At 43.2% G+C, this 17,688-nt stretch overlaps 1 protein-coding gene across 1 annotated transcript in view; it reads left to right on the top strand.

Moving 5' to 3' along the window:
* Positions 1-9,879, top strand: part of LOC144590059 (mitotic spindle assembly checkpoint protein MAD1-like) — a 302,216-nt gene extending 292,337 nt beyond the window's left edge. The window contains exon 2 of the mRNA XM_078394923.1: positions 8,269-9,879. Within this exon, the coding sequence (XP_078251049.1) occupies positions 8,269-8,427 (159 nt within the window). The 3' untranslated portion in view covers positions 8,428-9,879. The remainder of the gene's footprint in view (positions 1-8,268) is intronic.
* Positions 9,880-17,688: the final 7,809 nt, after the last annotated feature.

The following is a 17,688-nucleotide window of genomic DNA, read 5'->3' as shown; positions in this document are numbered from 1 at the left end:
CCTCCCCATCTCCATTTATTCTAAGGCTTCTGGTTCAAGACTCTCCCACTAATGAAGTTTCCCCCTCATTCTTCTACACTCCAGCGAGTACAGGCCCAGTGCCATCAAACGCTTATCATATGTTAACCCAATCATTCCGGGGATTTCTCATAAACCTCTTCTGAACCCTCTTCAACACCAACACCCTTCCTCAGATATGGGGCACAAAACTGCTCACAATACCCGAGCTGTGGTTAGACCCAGTGCCTTATAAAGCTTCAGCATTACAGCAGTAGTAAAGGTGTCAGGGTTTATGGGGAAAAGGCTGCAGAATGGGGTTCAGAGGGAAAGATAAATCAGCCATGATTGAATAGTGGACTAGACCTGATGGGCCAAATGGCCTAATTCTGCTCCTAAAACTTATGAACATCTCTGTTTTTATATTCTAATCCTCTCAAAATAAATCCTAGCATTGCATTTGCCTTCCTTACTACCAATTCAACTTGCAAATTAACTTTTTGGGAATCCTGTACCAGCACTCCCAAATCTCCTTGTACCTCCGATTTTTGAATCCTTTCCCCATTTAGAAAATAGTCTATGTCTTTATTCCTACTACCAAAATTCCTTAACCATCTGCCACTTCTTTGCCCACTCTCCCAACCTGTCCAAGTCCTTCTGCACAGTCCCTGCTTTCTCTACAACACCTGCTTCTCCACTTCGTATCATCTGCAAACTTAGCCACAAAGCCTTCAATCCCCTCATCCAAATCATTAATATACAACATGAAGAGCAGTGGCCCCAGCACCGACCCCTCCGCTCGTCATTGGCAGCCAACCAGAATAAGCCCCTTTATTGCCACTCTGACTTCTGCCATCCTGCCATCCAGCCATCCTACCATCCATGCTGGTATCTTCCCTCTGATGCCATGGGTTCTCATCTTCCTTTGCAACCTCACATGTGGCACCTTATCAAAGGTTTTCTGAAAATCCAGGTGGAACAATATCTACAGACTCCTCTTTGTCTATCCTGCTTTTTACTTCCTCAAAGAATTCCAACAGGTTCATCAGGCAAGATCTCCCTTTCACAAAACCATGCTGACTTTGGCCTATTTTATCATATGCTTCCAAGTACTCAGAAACCTCATCCTTTATAATAATAATAATAATAATAATAATGCATTACATTTATATAGCGCTTTTCAAACACTCAAAGACGCTTTACAGGGATAATGGACTCTAAAATCTTACCAATCACTGAAGTCAGGCTAACCGCTTATAGTTTCCACCTGCTTCGCTCACTTCTTGAACAGCAGAGTAATATTTGCAACTTTTCAATCGTCTTTATCCACTCCTTGAAAGATCACTACTAATGCCTCCACAATCTCTAAAGCCACCCCTTTCAGAACCCTGGGGTGCAGTCCATCCGGTCCAGTTGACCTATCTACTTTCAGACCTTTCAGCCCCCCAAGCACCTTCTCCTTAGTAATAGCCACTCCACTAACTTCTACCCCTTGACGTCTGTCCATTCCGTCCACAGATGCTGCCTGGTCCACTGAGTTCCTCAAGCAGATTTTGTTTTTGTTTCAAAAGTACTTCATTGATTGTCCTTGGAACATTTTGACAATCCATGAAATGCATGTGGAATCCCCTGTATATGACCAGACTTCGGCACACTCCTTTGGTTGAGCATCACTTTCGCAGAACCTCAGCCAAACGCATTATGTAATTACAGGCTTCATTTCACACTGGAACACATGTTAAATGAGCTTAGATGGTCTTTTCTGTTACAAAAGTTAAATAATATGGATGTTCAGCAGTTAGGCGCACTTGTGGGGAGAGAACTAAAGTTTATGTTGCAAATCGGCAAGTTCCGATAAACACCATTGACCTGAAACATTAACCTCTTCCATGCACAGTTTTTCCAGATCTGTTTGGCAATTCAGGCATTTTATGTTTTATCTGGTTATTGCTTTGATTGTCTGCTATCGATATCTAATAGAGTAGTAAATGTTGGTCAGGTCTAATTTATAAGTTGTCAGTCACGTCTCAGTGGAAGCACTCTCATCTCTGTGTAAGAAATGTGGATGATTGAAGCCCCACCTTACAGAGGCCAGATAGTTTTGGTGTGGGACTGAGCCTTGGGATGATACATGAGAGATCCCAACCGTTGATAAAGATCCCATAGCACCATTTCAGAAAAGCTTCATCCTTATTGTGGACAACATTTACCCTCAACCAACACCAAAGGTAGATTGTGCAGGAAGGAACTGCAGACGCTGGTTTAAACCAAAGATAGACACAAAAAGCTGGAGCTCTTTCACATGCGGGAACTCAGCGGATATGACAGCATCTCTTGAGAAAAGGAATGGGTGACGTTTCGGGTCGAGACCTTTCTTCAAACTCAAAGGCAGATTATTTTAAAAGCTTCACCATTATTCTGGACAACATTTACTCCCAGCCAACACCTAAGGCAGATTATTTTATTGCTTTCCTCATGACTATTTATGGAATCTTGCTGTCTGCAAATCAGCATCCATGTTCCTCACATGGCACAACTAGAACATTTGATGTGCCCTCTGTTATCAGTTTCCCCTACTCTGAGCTAGTGAAGGGAGCATTTGAAATGCATATTTAAATGCAAGCCTTTACTTTACTAGACTGGTTCCCGTGTATAGACATTTTGGGCACTGCTATGCTGTATAAAGTGAGCAAGGCATCATGAATATTACATTCATTTCTTTGGGCTCTGTCCAGTCCCAGGAGTGCAGTTAACACCGTTGAATCACACAGCGGCAACCTGCTCTGCAATGAATCCTCCATAGTGAAGGATTCAATGTCGGCGGAAAAATATAACATCTTGAGGCAAACCAGTTCATGGTCACTCCATTATCCAAATATTGAAGTCAAGGAAGGAAGCTGTTCACAGCCACTGCTCTGGCTTCCTGCTTCATCAAGAGGCAGTCATTTTCTGGTGCACATTATGGAAATAGTTTTTTAAATGGCCACTATTGGCATCTAATTAATCAGAAAAAGTTGTATTATGAGGGCGATGAATAATTAAAAGCACTATAATAGAGTTGTAATTACTGTAATCAGTTAACAAACAATAGGGGAATAAAAACTGCTGCAAAAACAGTGCTGCATTAATCAATTAAGAGGTTGCCTGTAAAACGGCAAATTTCAATATGCTTGTTGGCTTTAATGGCACTAAAGTTTGTACAATTAATAACTGCATATTCTTATATTTACTTAGATTTCAGAGTTAAGTTAAAGGTAAAGAATAGAAGGGGGCTCACATTGTGACAGATGTCAGAATTTTTTCAATATCACAGGTCCAACCATGTATACGACAGAAAGCCTTTTTTGTCATTATTTACCAAGATGTGCTGAAATGCAGATAGATTAGGTGAGCAGTGCCAAGGTGTGGAAATGTTTTCAGTGATTATAAAACTGAAAGCAGCATATTTCTGAGCTGGTGTGAACCAAAGGCACATTAGGGGTTAGTGCAAGGAATAGAGGAAATAATGGAGTTTACATGGAGAGGTGAGACCATGATAGGGCTGAATTTGGGAGAGGAAGCAATCCTGGGGCTGAAGTGGGGAGTGGAGGCAGTGCTGAGCAGATGTGAGTGCAGATGCAGTGCTGGGATGGTGGAATGGAGGTAATGAATAGGCAGAGGTTGGTAACAGGTCATAATTAGTCACAAGTGGAAATGGAGGTAATGATGGAATAATGTTAATGAATAGGCTGGGGTTGGTAACAATGAATAAGTTAGTGACGTAATGAATGGACTGATACGGGGAATGGAGGTAATGACTGGGCAGAGATGGTGAGGATGTCAGTCATGTGACTGGTGGTAAGGTAAGTAGTTCAGTGAGTGCCTGCTGATATCAGAGGCAGAATAACTGTATGATATCTTGGCCCCTTTCTATTTACTTTGAATGACTCTGGGTTTTTCACCTCCACTATACTTGTGGTGCTGATTTCTGCATCCTGACCACTCTTTAGATAAAACAAAAAATATTTTAATTTCCTTATTCAATATGTTATGGACTGGATTTTGGGCTCACATGCAAGTCTAAATTTGTTTTAACTGTTAGAGTTCTCTTCCGCAAGTAAACTTTGGGCCTTCTGTCATCACACAAGGCTACAAAAAGATTTCTAGATCGGAGAGCTTAATATCCCACAGCATTGTTCACACGTGCTGCTGTTTCCAGGTTGATACAGGGGAGAAAGAGAAGGAGAGATCAGGGCAGTCTCGGGAGTATGGCTTTCATGTCCTTAAAGCAAGCTGTGATAGGCAGGTGAATAGAGTGGGGAGCTGATAACTATTCCCTTTGCAAAATATTCCAAGGATAAAAAAATGATCCAAAGTAAGCCCTATCCCTTTATCTTTTATTTTCTTTGTTCAACTACATACTGTTTGAGTAGAATTATGAATTCTTTGCAGTAATGTAATACTGAAAACTGTGGATTGAAGATAACTTCTATTCACCAGAAGTCACAGTCAGTGCTTGTATGCTTCAACATTTATAAAGCAGAGGCACAAAAAAAGGGCTTTGAACGGGCAGTTCTTTGTCAGGTGGACTAACTGTAGGTTTGTAAAATGTACAACAACTTTGTTCATAAAATCAAAGTCTTTTATTTAGTTCAGTCCCTCACAATGTGCTGTCAGTACTTAATTGATTATTAATAAAATTGCATCAAATGCAAAGGAAAAATTTATACCAGGCAACTCAACATGAAGGTAGACACAAAATGCTGGAGTAACTCAGCGGGACAGGCAGCATCTCTGGAGAGAAGGAATGGGTGACATTTCGGGTCGAGACCCTTCTTCAGACTCAACACATTGGCTACACCTTCTAAAATTGTGAGGGGCGTAGATAAGATGAATTATCACAGTTGTTTTGCAGCAATGGAATATAAAACTAAATCTGCAATTGAGAGGGAGAAGAATTAAAGGGGATCTAAGGGGTAAGTTTTTCACACAGAGGGTGATGGATAAGCTGCCAGAAGAAGTGGTTGAGGCAGGTTCAATTACAACATTTAAAAGACATTTGGCCAGATACATGGATAGAAAAAGTACAAACGGGCTAAATGGGCTGGCTTAGATAACCATCTTGGAGGGCCTGGATGAGTTGTGCCAAAGAACCTGCTTCTGTGTTTCATAACCCTATGATTCTGCACACTGATCTCTGAATCAGAAGGACAGAAATTGATCTGTGTGCTCAAATGGGTGTTTGAGATTCGTGGCACTGTTCAGAGTGAGGTCTTTGCGCAACACCAAAATTGCTATTTTCAATCGTAGTTGAAACAATTATAAAACTAGCTGTGGGAAATCTAGAAAAAAACAGTTAACATTTGCAGTTACATGGATAGGAAAGTTTCAGAGGCAGATGGAGATGGAGGACCTTGGTTGGCATGGTCCAGTTGGGCAGAAGGGCCTGTTTCCATGCTGTATCACTCTATTCCAGTTCAATGAGCTTCATCAGAACTGAACAAGTGAGCAAACAAATGTATTGTAAGGTTGCAGAGAACTTGTTGGGTGGGTGAGGTGCAGTTGGAGAGAAAAGAGGGAAGTGTTTGATAGGGTGGAAACCAAGGTTGTCCAGGTGCCAGGATACTTTTGGAGCTGGCCAGTTACACAGAGCGAAACGATGGTGTATTCTGGAACTGTGGAAGACAGAACAAAATAGATGATGAAAAAAACTAGCAGATTGTAGAGAGAGAAAAACTGTTAGGCAGGTTGACCTTACATCAGAACCTGTGAATTCTGACGCAAACAAGGAAAGTTGTTTATCTAAAATTGTTGCATTAAATTGATCTACATTTGATTTCATTTAAAAAAGAATTCATTAAAAAAACACAATATAGGTTCTTTCCACAATGCCACATCCCCGCCCAACCTCACTCTTCTTCGCATCTAGATTCAGATTTGCCAATATTCCACTTATTTGACGCAACAGTAAAAACAAAAAGGCCAAAATAAGAAGAGTGATCATGTTAGCTGGTGGGATTGGCATACAATCGGCAGGTACTGCCCAGACCAGTAAATACACGCACTCTGCTTATTGACTGCTGTGTATGCACCTGCCTCTCTATTGATGGCCTCCTTCCAATCACATGACATTGCATTCCCATCTTTGAATGCAGCAACCATTCTAGATGCTGCCAAATGACTTCAACATTTTTTCTAATCAATGAAACCTTTTTAATCATTTGTCACCTCTGATTATTTATGAAGACAGGTTTCCAACAACAAGGTTGCACGTTTAAAAAAAAAAATCATTTCCAGGATGTGAATATTTCTGATGAGAGCTGTTTTTACTGCCCATCCCTGATTTCTCTTGAGATGGTGGTGGGGAGCCAACTTCTTGAGTGAGTCTGGTGAAGGATAAGTTCAATGATTTAGACCCAGCGATGAAGAAGAAGTGGCAATATATTTCCATGACGGGATGCACTGCAGCATCCCCTTCACTGCAACAACCACAATATGTCATTGGTGGAAGGAGTGAATATACCCTGCTTTAAAGTGGGTAGTTTAGATTGTGTGTGTTTCTCTAACTGTGATCATTTAAGGAATGATCAGAGCATCCATCTCACCCCTGCTCCTGACTGCAGTGAATGGATTTCTAACCAGGTGAATCACTTGGTGCAAAAATATTAATGTGGCAGGTTCAGTTAAATTTCCAGTTAGTGGTGAGCCACAGGATCAAAAGGCCAAAAAAAAGCCAATGCTGTACATTTCAAATAAAAATAGAAACACTCAGTAGATTAGGTTGCATCTGTGGGAAGACAAACCAAATTAACGGTTCAGGTTGAAGACCTGCCGAGGGCTTGTGATCAAATTCTGCCTTGCTCGAGATGGACTTTGTGGTGCGAATGTTATTTGCCACATGTTAGCCTTGTCTGCTTATTATCCAGTCTTGTTGCATGTGGGCAGGGTCTGCTTCATTATCTGAGGAGATGCAAATCGAATTGAATACATTGTGCAATCATCAGTGAACATTCCCATATGTATAATTATGGAAAGGTCTTTGATGAAGCTACTGGAGATGGCTAAATCTAGGACGCTGCCCCGAGAAACCCCTACACCGTGACCTGAGCTGAATAATTGACCTCCAACAAAAATAACGATCCTCTTATGTGCTATTTCTTCAAAAATTTCAAAAGTTGATCAATCATGATTTCTCTTTCATAACACCATGTTGACTTTGCCTGATTACTTTGAATTTTTCACACTATTTATTTTAATTGTAGCTAACATTTTCCCAGTGGTAAATATTAAAGCTAACTGGCTTTTAATTTCCTGCTCTTTATCTTTCTCCCTTGTGGAATAAAGGGGTTACATGTTATATTGTCCAATCTAATGGAACATTCGTGTTCTTATCTTCTAATCCATGACAACCCTTTTTAGTAGGGAGCAGTCCGTAAATCACCAAGGTTACAAAGCCTCCGCAGGTTTATTTAGATGATGATATCATTGCTGATGATCTCTCCTCACCTCTGATTACTACTTCAAACTTTATAATACAAGAACACAATAAAATAAGATAAGGATTAGGCTACGATACCGTTATTCAATATCATCATGGCTGATCCCTGCTGGCCTCAATTCCTTATCGATGCCAGTTCCCCATTTCCCTCAATTCCTCAATCTTTCAAATATTCATTGATATGCAACTTAAATAAATCTGATGATTCATTATGACAGAAGAGGAGAAATAACATCATAAAGAAAATGATAGAGATGGTGAGAGCTGTGAGCTGGCTTTCCACATTTGCAGCAACAAATGAAGGCCAGTCTACTTTGAAGCTCCAGGCACCATCCCACCGATCTGCCTTTGAACAGATCTCAGATTTGCGGTGATTACTGGTGCAAAGACAGGTTGGCGTTTCATGGAAGTAAAGTCAAACAAATGTCAACAAAACCACCATTCCTTTTTTAATTAAAATAATTGCCTACTTAAAATGATGTTAAACAGAATGCATGACAAAGATCTATAAGTGCCATCAGTTTCTGGGTGTGATATTGAGAGAATTAATAGTGTCTCCCAGGTCTGGACTGGTCCCCGTTAAAGTTGTAAATCTCTTTAAAATGGCTCTCGCTATTTAATAAGAGTTAGGATGTCGGCGTCCACTTATATTAAGCATATGATAGGACCGTGGTCTGAGGGGCATGTTAAATACAGGAAGGAAATAATGAGAGAATTAGGGTAGGAGAATATTTTATACTCAATTACATTTTTACCATGTCAGTGTCTAATTTATCTTTTTGCCTTCTCTGCAGGCTGCCAACAGTCTGGGAGCGAAGATGCAGCTCCTGCAGACGGACTTCTCCAGTTCCCTCGCTGAGCTGATCAACCTTCATCTGCACCACCAGAACAGTATCCCAGCATTCCTCAGTGCGATCACCCTCGACCTCTTCAGTCGCCAGACATTGGCATAGTGGAGGTGCAAATTGTGACATTGAGGAGAGTGGTTGATATATTTTCCTACGCTGCAAGGAAGCTTGATTTAGTAGTATTAATTAGAGATCAGTTCAACATTTAGTTAGATTTTCAGCCGGGTGTTTGCTTGCTATGTTTTCCAAGCATTTATTTTTGTTTTCGATGTGATTTTAATTAATTTCTTTGCTTGCATTCATCTCCTGGCAGCTGGAAAGGAGAGTGAGCAGAGCATGAACTTTGCAGCTGCCGATATCAGTGCTGCCTTCAGGGGTCTCCTTCTCATGCAGGGAGCGAGACAGATGCTGGGTTTTCAGATGGAGGGACTTCAGAGTGAAGGACATGATTAAGAAATGATGAAACTCTTCTCACCAGTTGACATAAAACGCAAGTGCTTAGCTACTGTGGTGCCAAGCTACTGTCCTTGGCAAAACTCCTGGTGCAAATCAGAGCATCCTATTGTTGTTAGTATAACTTCTTACCCACCAAACATCCATCACGGTTTACTTGATGCACTCCTTATCACTTCTACTCATTGTTCAGTCTTGTGTGATGGGACAAAGATATCTATTCACCACCAGCTGACAGCTCAATATACAGTGGCTCAGCCTAATACAAGTTTGACTTATTAGGCAGGCTGTGCACTCTCTCGTGACAGATCCTTGTCAAACTTCAAGAGAGCAGGTGATTCATAACGTGCAACTCTGCCAAGTTGGTACAAACCACCAAATTTACGGACTCAGCACATGAGTTTAGGCAATGCACAGTGGATAAAGGATTGAAGTCCAAGTTAGAATTTACTAAAGCTCTGGCACCAGTTGGGCAGAGATAGAAAAAGGTTCTCACTTCATTTGCATATTTTAATGGTTAAACTTTGCACTTGGGTTGGAGGGATGGGAAGGGTAAGAGAATTGGGGCAGGAGGGATGAGTGAAGCAGGGAACAGAGGAGGCAGAGGAGAGGGGAAGAGAGTAGTATCAGTGCTTTTTTTTGGCTGAACTGTGTTTGATTTAGAATCCAGATTAGGTGTCCGTTGAATCAATACGTCTTGGTGACTTTATTAGCCATGAACGTTTAGCTTTAGGGAACAATATACAAAATATCTGTTCTCTCCTCCATCTGTATGAATGTCAGCAACTTGATTCAACCGCATTAGGGATAAACAAAGCCTCTTGCCAACCTGGTCTAGCCGCTAGGCAAGCACTGGACCATCGTAGGTCTTTGAACAGCGATCAAGTGAAATTCCCTCATCTTGATCCAGAGGCTCCTCCTGCCTTATCTGCAAACTAACAGATCAGAGAATTCGGGAAAGAGAGCAAAATTAGATATGCTTTTAACACGGTGTGTGTCTCCTTTGTACAAGGCTTGAATGAATTTATCTGCTCTGAGAATATCACATTATCCAATAAAATACTGCTTTGTTATTGAGAGATTTGATTAGTTGCAAATAAAGATGCGGAGGATGGAAATGTTGACTGACTCTTTTATTTAAGTAGAGCTGCAATGTTGAAGGACTACAAGCGAATGTGTTCTTACATTTTTAATTAAAAGGATTGAGCAGATGATTTAACTTCTGCATATAGCTGTAATGGCTGGATTTCCCATCTGCAGATCATGCACCATTATAGACGAGTAAATGTGTTTCAATTTCTGTAATTTACTTTTATGAATTATCTTAAATGGTTGGAAGGTTTTTGTTTCCAGTTACCAGATAGGTTTGGCAACATCTGACCGAAATCTGGTTGAGAAACTGCTTTGGAAATTGGAAGTGCAACTCCAGCATTTCTGTACTGTGGCTTGTGAGTCCACTCTCACTGTCTTTCCATCTTCTCCATCCACGAATTGCAAGGGCAGCACATTATTGTGGGAAAGGGCTGATGGATCAACTTATCATGTGTCAGCCATAATGCACTCCTACCTCTGAGATTGGAGCTGGGGAGCGTGTGTGTCCCTCGGTCACTGCATTCCCAAAGCAGCTATAAAACATGCTGTCTTTGAAGGGTCTCGACCCGAAACGTCACCCATTCCTTCTCTCTAGAGATGCTGCCCTGGCCCACTGAGTTACTCCAGCATTTTGTGTCTATCTTCAGTTTAAACCAGCATCTGCAGTTCCTTCCTACACATGCTGTCTTTTGAATTGGCTGTCAAATTAAGCCCCTGCACGTCCTCTTCAGATAACATAAGATAACTCCTCGTGCTGCACCAGAGCGCAGTTGTTATGTATATCGCCTTGCGGTCACTATTTACATTTCAGTCAATTTTACCAAAAAGGTGCTCTTTTGCTTGTGGAAACCTGTTGTGCATAAATTACCTGCCATATTTTCTCCACCTCACCAATTATCATATCATATCATATATATCATATATATACAGCCGGAAACAGGCCTTTTCGGCCCTCCAAGTCCATGCCGCCCAGTGATCCCCGTACATTAACACTATCCTACACCCACTAGGGACAATTTTTACATTTACCCAGCCAATTAACCTACATACCTGTTTTATTATGTTCTAAAATTACTATGTTTTAAAAGCCACACCCTGGCTGTAAAATGTTGGGGATGTCCAGAGTTTGTGAGAAGGGCTGTGGACGTGGCCCACAATGAATGAATACGTTTATTGGCCAAGTATGTACACATTCACGGAATGTGCCTTGGTGCTCTGCTCGCAAGTAACAACACGAGCATACAGTAAGCAAATAAGAATAAAGCATAAAACATTAAGAATACAACATTACGGTTTAAACATGTGAGTGAAATAAACCAGAGGAAAAAAAGACTACAGACTTTTGGTTATTGAGTAGAACTACTACTCGTGGAAAAAAAGTTGTTTTTATGTCTGGCTGTGGCTGCTTTAACAGTCCGGAGTCGCCTTCCAGAGGGAAGTGCTTCAAAGATTTGTGGCCAGGGTGAAGGGTCAGAGATGATCAAGTAAATTGCATCCAGATTCTGCAGTTAGCTTCAGGATGCCAATGGCAGAGGCTGTGAAGCTTATTGTGTGCTTGTTGGCCCACAGCCCCAGGCAGGGAGGTTTCACAGCACCAGTGACAGGAGGGGTGAAAATAACTGCAAATGCAAACAGCTGCCTTCGCACTCTGAGTGATAAATCTCTACTGAACAGGTGGTACTTCTTACATAATGGCAATTGCCTAATTTCTGATCATTATGCTGAATGCCCGAAACAGCAATCTCGGTCTACATCTGCTTCATATTGTGTTCAAGATCGATACATTACCTGACACATTCTGCACAGGACAGAAACAGACAGTTTGTGCCACTTGATTTATACCCTTACTCACTCCATTCAAGCCTCCAACAGGACATCAGTGACTACAATGCAAAAGGTATTTCAATGACATGAAAGTACTTTTGCCTGCCTCAAGCTGATGGAAAACCACTAATCTTTCCTTTGCTTTTTTAGGCACCTCAATTTCCAGAACAAACCAATAAAAGAAATGTTGCTTTTCTGGTAATATCTATACATTCACCATTTCCAACAGCAATTTTAGCATATATATATCATATCATATCATATATATACAGCCGGAAACAGGCCTTTTCGGCCCTCCAAGTCCGTGCCGCCCAGTGATCCCCGCACATTAACACTATCCTACACCCACTAGGGACAATTTTTACATTTACCCAGCCAATTAACCTACATACCTGTACGTCTTTGGAGTGTGGGAGGAAACCGAAGATCTCGGAGAAAACCCACGCAGGTCACGGGGAGAACGTACAAACTCCTTACAGTGCAGCACCCGTAGTCAGGATCGAACCTGAGTCTCCGGCGCTGCATTCGCTGTAAAGCAGCAACTCTACCGCTGCGCTACCGTGCCGCCCATATATATATGGCAGAGAGCCATTCCTTTTGGCCATGTTGTCACCCAGTCCATCCTCTTCCCACCCTCTTCACTCAACTATTTTGAGTCATAATTTTCAAGGGACATAGGTTTTTCGGCCCAACTTTCTCTTGCTGACCTAGATGCCTCATCTACACTAGTCCCACCTGCCTGTGTTTGTCCGTGTATAGATTCCCCGTGTATAGTAAGTGCTTCAACTACCACCTTTGGCAGCTCATTCCATATACCCACCACCCTCTGTATGAAAGGGTTGCCCCTCAGGATCCGATGAAATCTTTACCCTCTTCCCTTAGACCTATGTCCTTTGGTTTTTGATTTCCTTACTCTGGGTAAAAGACTTTGCATTCACCCTATCTATTCTACTCATTATCTTATATGCCTCTATAAGATCACCCCTCTGCCGCCTGCGCTCCAAGAAATAAAGTCCTAGCCTTCCCAGTCTCTTCCTATAGCTCAGGGGAGAAGAAGGATTGAACGGGTGGGACAATTCTTAATTATGTTGGCTGCTTTTCCAAGACAGCGTGAAATATAGATGGAGTTAGTGGTGGGGAGTCTGGTTTGTGTGATGGACTGAGTTACATCCACAACTCAACCCTCTGAAATTGCAGAGCTCCTATGAATAATGTCTTATCCTGCCCAACCTTTAACTCAGTCATAGAAAATAGGTGCAGGAGAAGCCCATTGGGCCCTTCGAGCCAGTCATCATCATCATCATATCATATATATACAGCCGGAAACAGGCCCTTTCGGCCCACCAAGTCCGTGCCGCCCAGCGATCCCCGTACATTAACACTATCCTACACCCACTAGGGACAATTTTTTACATTTACCCAGCCAATTAACCTACATACCTGTACGCCTTCGTCACCCATTCGCCTTCGACATGTTCATAAATCTTTGCTGCACTCTTTCCATCTTAATGGTGTTTTTCCTATAGCCGGGTGACCAGAACTGAGTAGAGAGTTTAGTTTATTGTCACGTGTACCAAGGTACAGTGAAAATGTTTTGTTGCGTGCTAACCAGTGCGGACAGACAATACATGATTACAATTGTGCCATCCACAATGTACAAATACATAAAGGAAATAATGTGAATAACCTTTAGTGCAAGGTAAAGAGTGATCAAAGATAGCCCAGGGTATCACAAAATGATGAAGTAACTCAGCAGGTCAGGCAGCATCTCAGGAGAGAAGGAATGGGTGACGTTTCGGGTCGAGACCCTTCTTCGGACTGATAGTCCAAGTATCTCCAATGAGGTAGATAGTAGCTCTGGGCTGCTCTCTAGTTGTTGGTCGGATGGTTCCGTTGCCTGATAACAACTAGGAAGAAACTGTCCCTGAATCTGGAGGTGAGTGTTTTCACACTTTTATACCTCTTGCCTGATGGGAGAAGGGAGGTGGCCAGGATACGATGTCCTTGATTATGCCAGTGGTATTGCTGAGGCAGCATGAGGTGTAAATGGAGTTGATAGAAAAGAGAGGTTGGTTTGTGTGATGGTCTGGGCTGCGTCCACAATTCTTTGCAATTTCTTCCGGTCTTGGATGGAGCTGTTCCCAAACCATACTGTGATTCATCCCGATAAAATTATTTGTCTGTAGAAGTTAGTGAGAGTTGTTGGGGACATGCCGAACTTCCTAAGCCTTTTAAGGAAGTAGAGGTGTTAATGTGCTTTCTTCGCCATTGCATCAATATGGGTGGCTCAGGAGAAGTTGTTGGTGATATTTACTCCTGGGAATTTTAAGAATTCAATCATCTCTACTTCAGTGCCGTCAATGCACACTGGGATATGTGTACCGCTTCTCTTGAAGTTGATCACTATCTTTGTCTTGCTGACATTGAGAGAAAGGTTGTTGTCTCGACACTAGGTCACGAGGTTCTCAATCTCCTTTCTGTACTCTGTCTCGTCCATTTTTTCACATCCGGCCCACAATGGTGGTGTCGTCTATGAATTTGTAAATTGAATTGGATTTGTACTTAGCTGCACAGTCGTGGGAGTACAAGGAGTAAAGAGGGGGGCTGGGAACACATCTTTGAGGAGCACCAGTATTGAGGATTGTTGCAGAGGATGATTTGTCCCCTGTCCTCACTGATTGGGGTCTGTTGGTCAGGAAGTCGAGGATCCAGTTGCAGAGATGAGTGCTGACTCCCAAGTCCAGCGGGTTTGGTGATGAGCTTGGATAGGATAATGGTGTTAAAAACAGAGCTGTAGTCTATGAACAGGAGGCTGACATAAGTGTCTCTCTTATCCATGTGTTTCAGCGATGAGAGTAGGGCCAGGGAGATGGCATCATCCATGGACCTGTTGTAGCAGTTGGTGAACTGCAGTGGGTCAAAGCTGCTTGGTGGACTAGATTTAATGCGCTCCATAACTAGCCTCTCAAAACATTTCATGATGGTTGATATCAAGGCCACTGGATGGTAATCGTTAAAGCATGAGATCTTGCTTTTCTTCGGCACTGGAATGATGGTCTTCTTGAAGCAGGTGGGTTCTTTACTCTTGTTCCCTTAATATACATAAAGTTTATTTGGATTCTCTAATTTTCCCTGCCAAAGTAATTAAATGCCCCCTCTTTTCCTCTCCGAAAACTCCTTAGATATACTCCTGCATTCCATATACTTCTCCAGAGCCTCAATATCTCTTGTCATCCAGGGTTCCCCACTGCTGCCAGGCTTGCTCTTCACTTTATCAGGCACATGCAATCCTTGAACTCTTGCTGTCTCACTTTTAAAAGCCCCCCACTGTGGATACCAGCATCACGTGATCTAGCTTCAGGGCAGGCTTTTGTTTTTTCCCCTGGTTTTGGAGCCATATATTCATAGAAATGTCCACTTTGCGAGCCTTTTCACAAACAGCTGTATCAGGCCTCTCAGTCTTTATGCTTACATGCTACCATGTGGGTTTTCATTCCCATCTTCAAAACAGCTGCAGGAGCAGTTATCAGCTGAGAAGCACTCTTGCTTGAAGAGATTAAAATGTACTGGCACTATTGAAAGTTGGACATCAACTATGAGCTCATGTACCTTCTGAGATGGGGGTGGGGTTAGGGAGACAAAATTTATTGACGGGAGTGGGAGCAAGCAAATATAATTAGCTGACTGATTATGTGCAACTAATTGCAATTGCATTACGCACATGAACATAAAGAATTGAATTGCAGGAAAAGATCAGCCAGTCCATCATACTGGTCGCATTTTGCGACTAATATAAATTCTGGAGTGTCATACAGCATGACAATGGGCCCTTCAGCCCACCATGTTCATGTGAATATTCTGCCCATCGACACTAATCCTATTCGCTGCATTAGGTCCATTTCCTTCCATGCCTTGCCTATTAAAGTGCCTCTGTGAATGGCCCTTAAATGTAGCGATTGTATCCTATTCCTCAGTTACCTCTGGCAGTGAGTTCCAGATATGAACACACTGTTCAAAAAATCGTTCCCCTTGGAACCATTTTAACTGCTTCCTCTTATCTTTGCTACTTGTTCTTGATTCTATTTACCCTATCACTGCCTTTCATAATCTTACATACTTCTATCAGGTCACTCTTCGGCCTTCACAGGGAAAACAAGCCCCAACATATCTAATCTTTCACAATAACTAAAACCTCCAATCCAGGCAGCGTTCTGGAGAATCTGAACTCTAATGAAATCAATTCTTCCTATTGTGCGGCAGCCAGAACTACACACAATAATCCAACGTATAAGTAGTGTTGTGTAAAGACGGCACATAACGGGCCAGCATTTGTACCCTATGAGCATGGAAGCAGGCCCATCAGCCCAACTTGTCCATGCCGACTAAAGTCCCCCATAGAAGCTATTCCCATTTGCCTGTGTTTGACCCTATCCCTCAAAACATTCCTATCCCTGTGCCCGTCCTAGTGTTTTTTGAATGCTGTTATAAACTTTTTTTTTTAATGTTGTTATCCCACTTCCTCTGGCAGCTCATTCTATGTACCCACCAACCTCTGAATGAAAATAATTCCCTCAGGTTCCTATTAAATACTGCCCCTCTCACCATAAGCATATTCAAGATTCAAGATAGCTTTATTGTCATCCAAATTGGACGAAATTCAGTCACCCACAGTCCAACAACAAAAGCATCAAAATAGGCATTAAAATTACACAACCCCCAAAACACACAAAAGAAACATCCATCAAGAAAACATCCATCACAGTGAGTCTCCTCCAGTCCTCTCCTCACTGTGATGGAAGGCCACAATGTCTTTTCCCTTCTCCTGCTGTCCTCTCCCGCGGTCAGGTTGTTGTGGTTGCAGGCCGCGCCGGACTGTCCGCAGCGGGCCGAGCCTAAGGCGAGTCGCAGCCGCTCCCGCAGCCTCCGAAGACGGCCGGCTCCGCCGATGATAAGTCCGATCCGGGGCGGGCGAACACGCTGCTGCTGCCGCTGTTGCTGCACGTCGGGGCGGTCGTGGCTCCCGACATTGAAGCCCCCGCCCAGCAGAGAAATATCCCGCGGCCTATTTTATGCCGCGCCGGACGGTGAAATGTCCGCCACCCAAGCCCCGCGATCCGGGGCGGGCGAACACGCTGCCGCTGCCGGAGCTCCTGATGTCAGCATCCACGCAGCCCGAGCCTAAGGCGAGTCGCAGCTGCTCCCGCAGCCTCCGAAGACGGCCGGCTCCGCTGATGGTAAGTCCAGTCCGCGGGCTCTGCGAACCGGAGCCCTGGAGGCCGACAGCTGCAGGAGTTGGGCCGATGGTAGGCCGCAGCAGGAACGGAGACAACACCCAGAAAACAAAGGTCGGGTCTCCGTTCGGAAGGGACACATATTTACAATTTTACAGTTCCCCCCCTCCCCCCCACATGCACACATAGTACACAAACACAAAAACACGACATCACAACTACAATTAAGAGAAAAAAACAACAAAAACACAAAGACAAATGGACCGCAGGTAAGCCGCAGCTGCTATGGCAGCGCTGCCATTTTGGGTATGTCCTCTGGTCAAGAATCAACCTATGGCGAGTCCGAAACTTGTTAGTTGTAGCCGAAGTTTATTGCAGCCGCAATACACGAATACAAAGTCAAAACAACAAGTTACAGGACAACCAATATAAACTTACTGTCTTCCTTGAAGACTTCGCCGAACTGTCTAAAACGGGCGCCAAACGCGCACCTGACATCGCTGGCCAATCAGCGATGTCGTTCCCTGGACCAATCCCCACGGTCGCGTTCCCACGTGACCTCGCTGGCCAATCCGAGGGTTCGACGACCTGGACCATTCTCTATGGTCGCTACATGACCCCCCCCAGAACCCGAGGTGCGGAACCTAGCAGGGAGCCGGATTTCGCGACCATAACGAGTACGGAGAGGGACAGCCTGAACCACAGGAGCCGGAGGTTCCGGACTTGGTGGAACAGCCGGCACGAGAGGTTCTGGAGGAACTACCGG

This window comes from Rhinoraja longicauda, unplaced genomic scaffold, assembly GCF_053455715.1.
Source record: "Rhinoraja longicauda isolate Sanriku21f unplaced genomic scaffold, sRhiLon1.1 Scf000111, whole genome shotgun sequence".
NCBI classification, from domain to species: domain Eukaryota; kingdom Metazoa; phylum Chordata; class Chondrichthyes; order Rajiformes; family Arhynchobatidae; genus Rhinoraja; species Rhinoraja longicauda.
The sequence above is the reverse complement of the archived record's forward strand: the minus strand, read 5'-3'. Positions and strand labels throughout refer to the sequence as shown.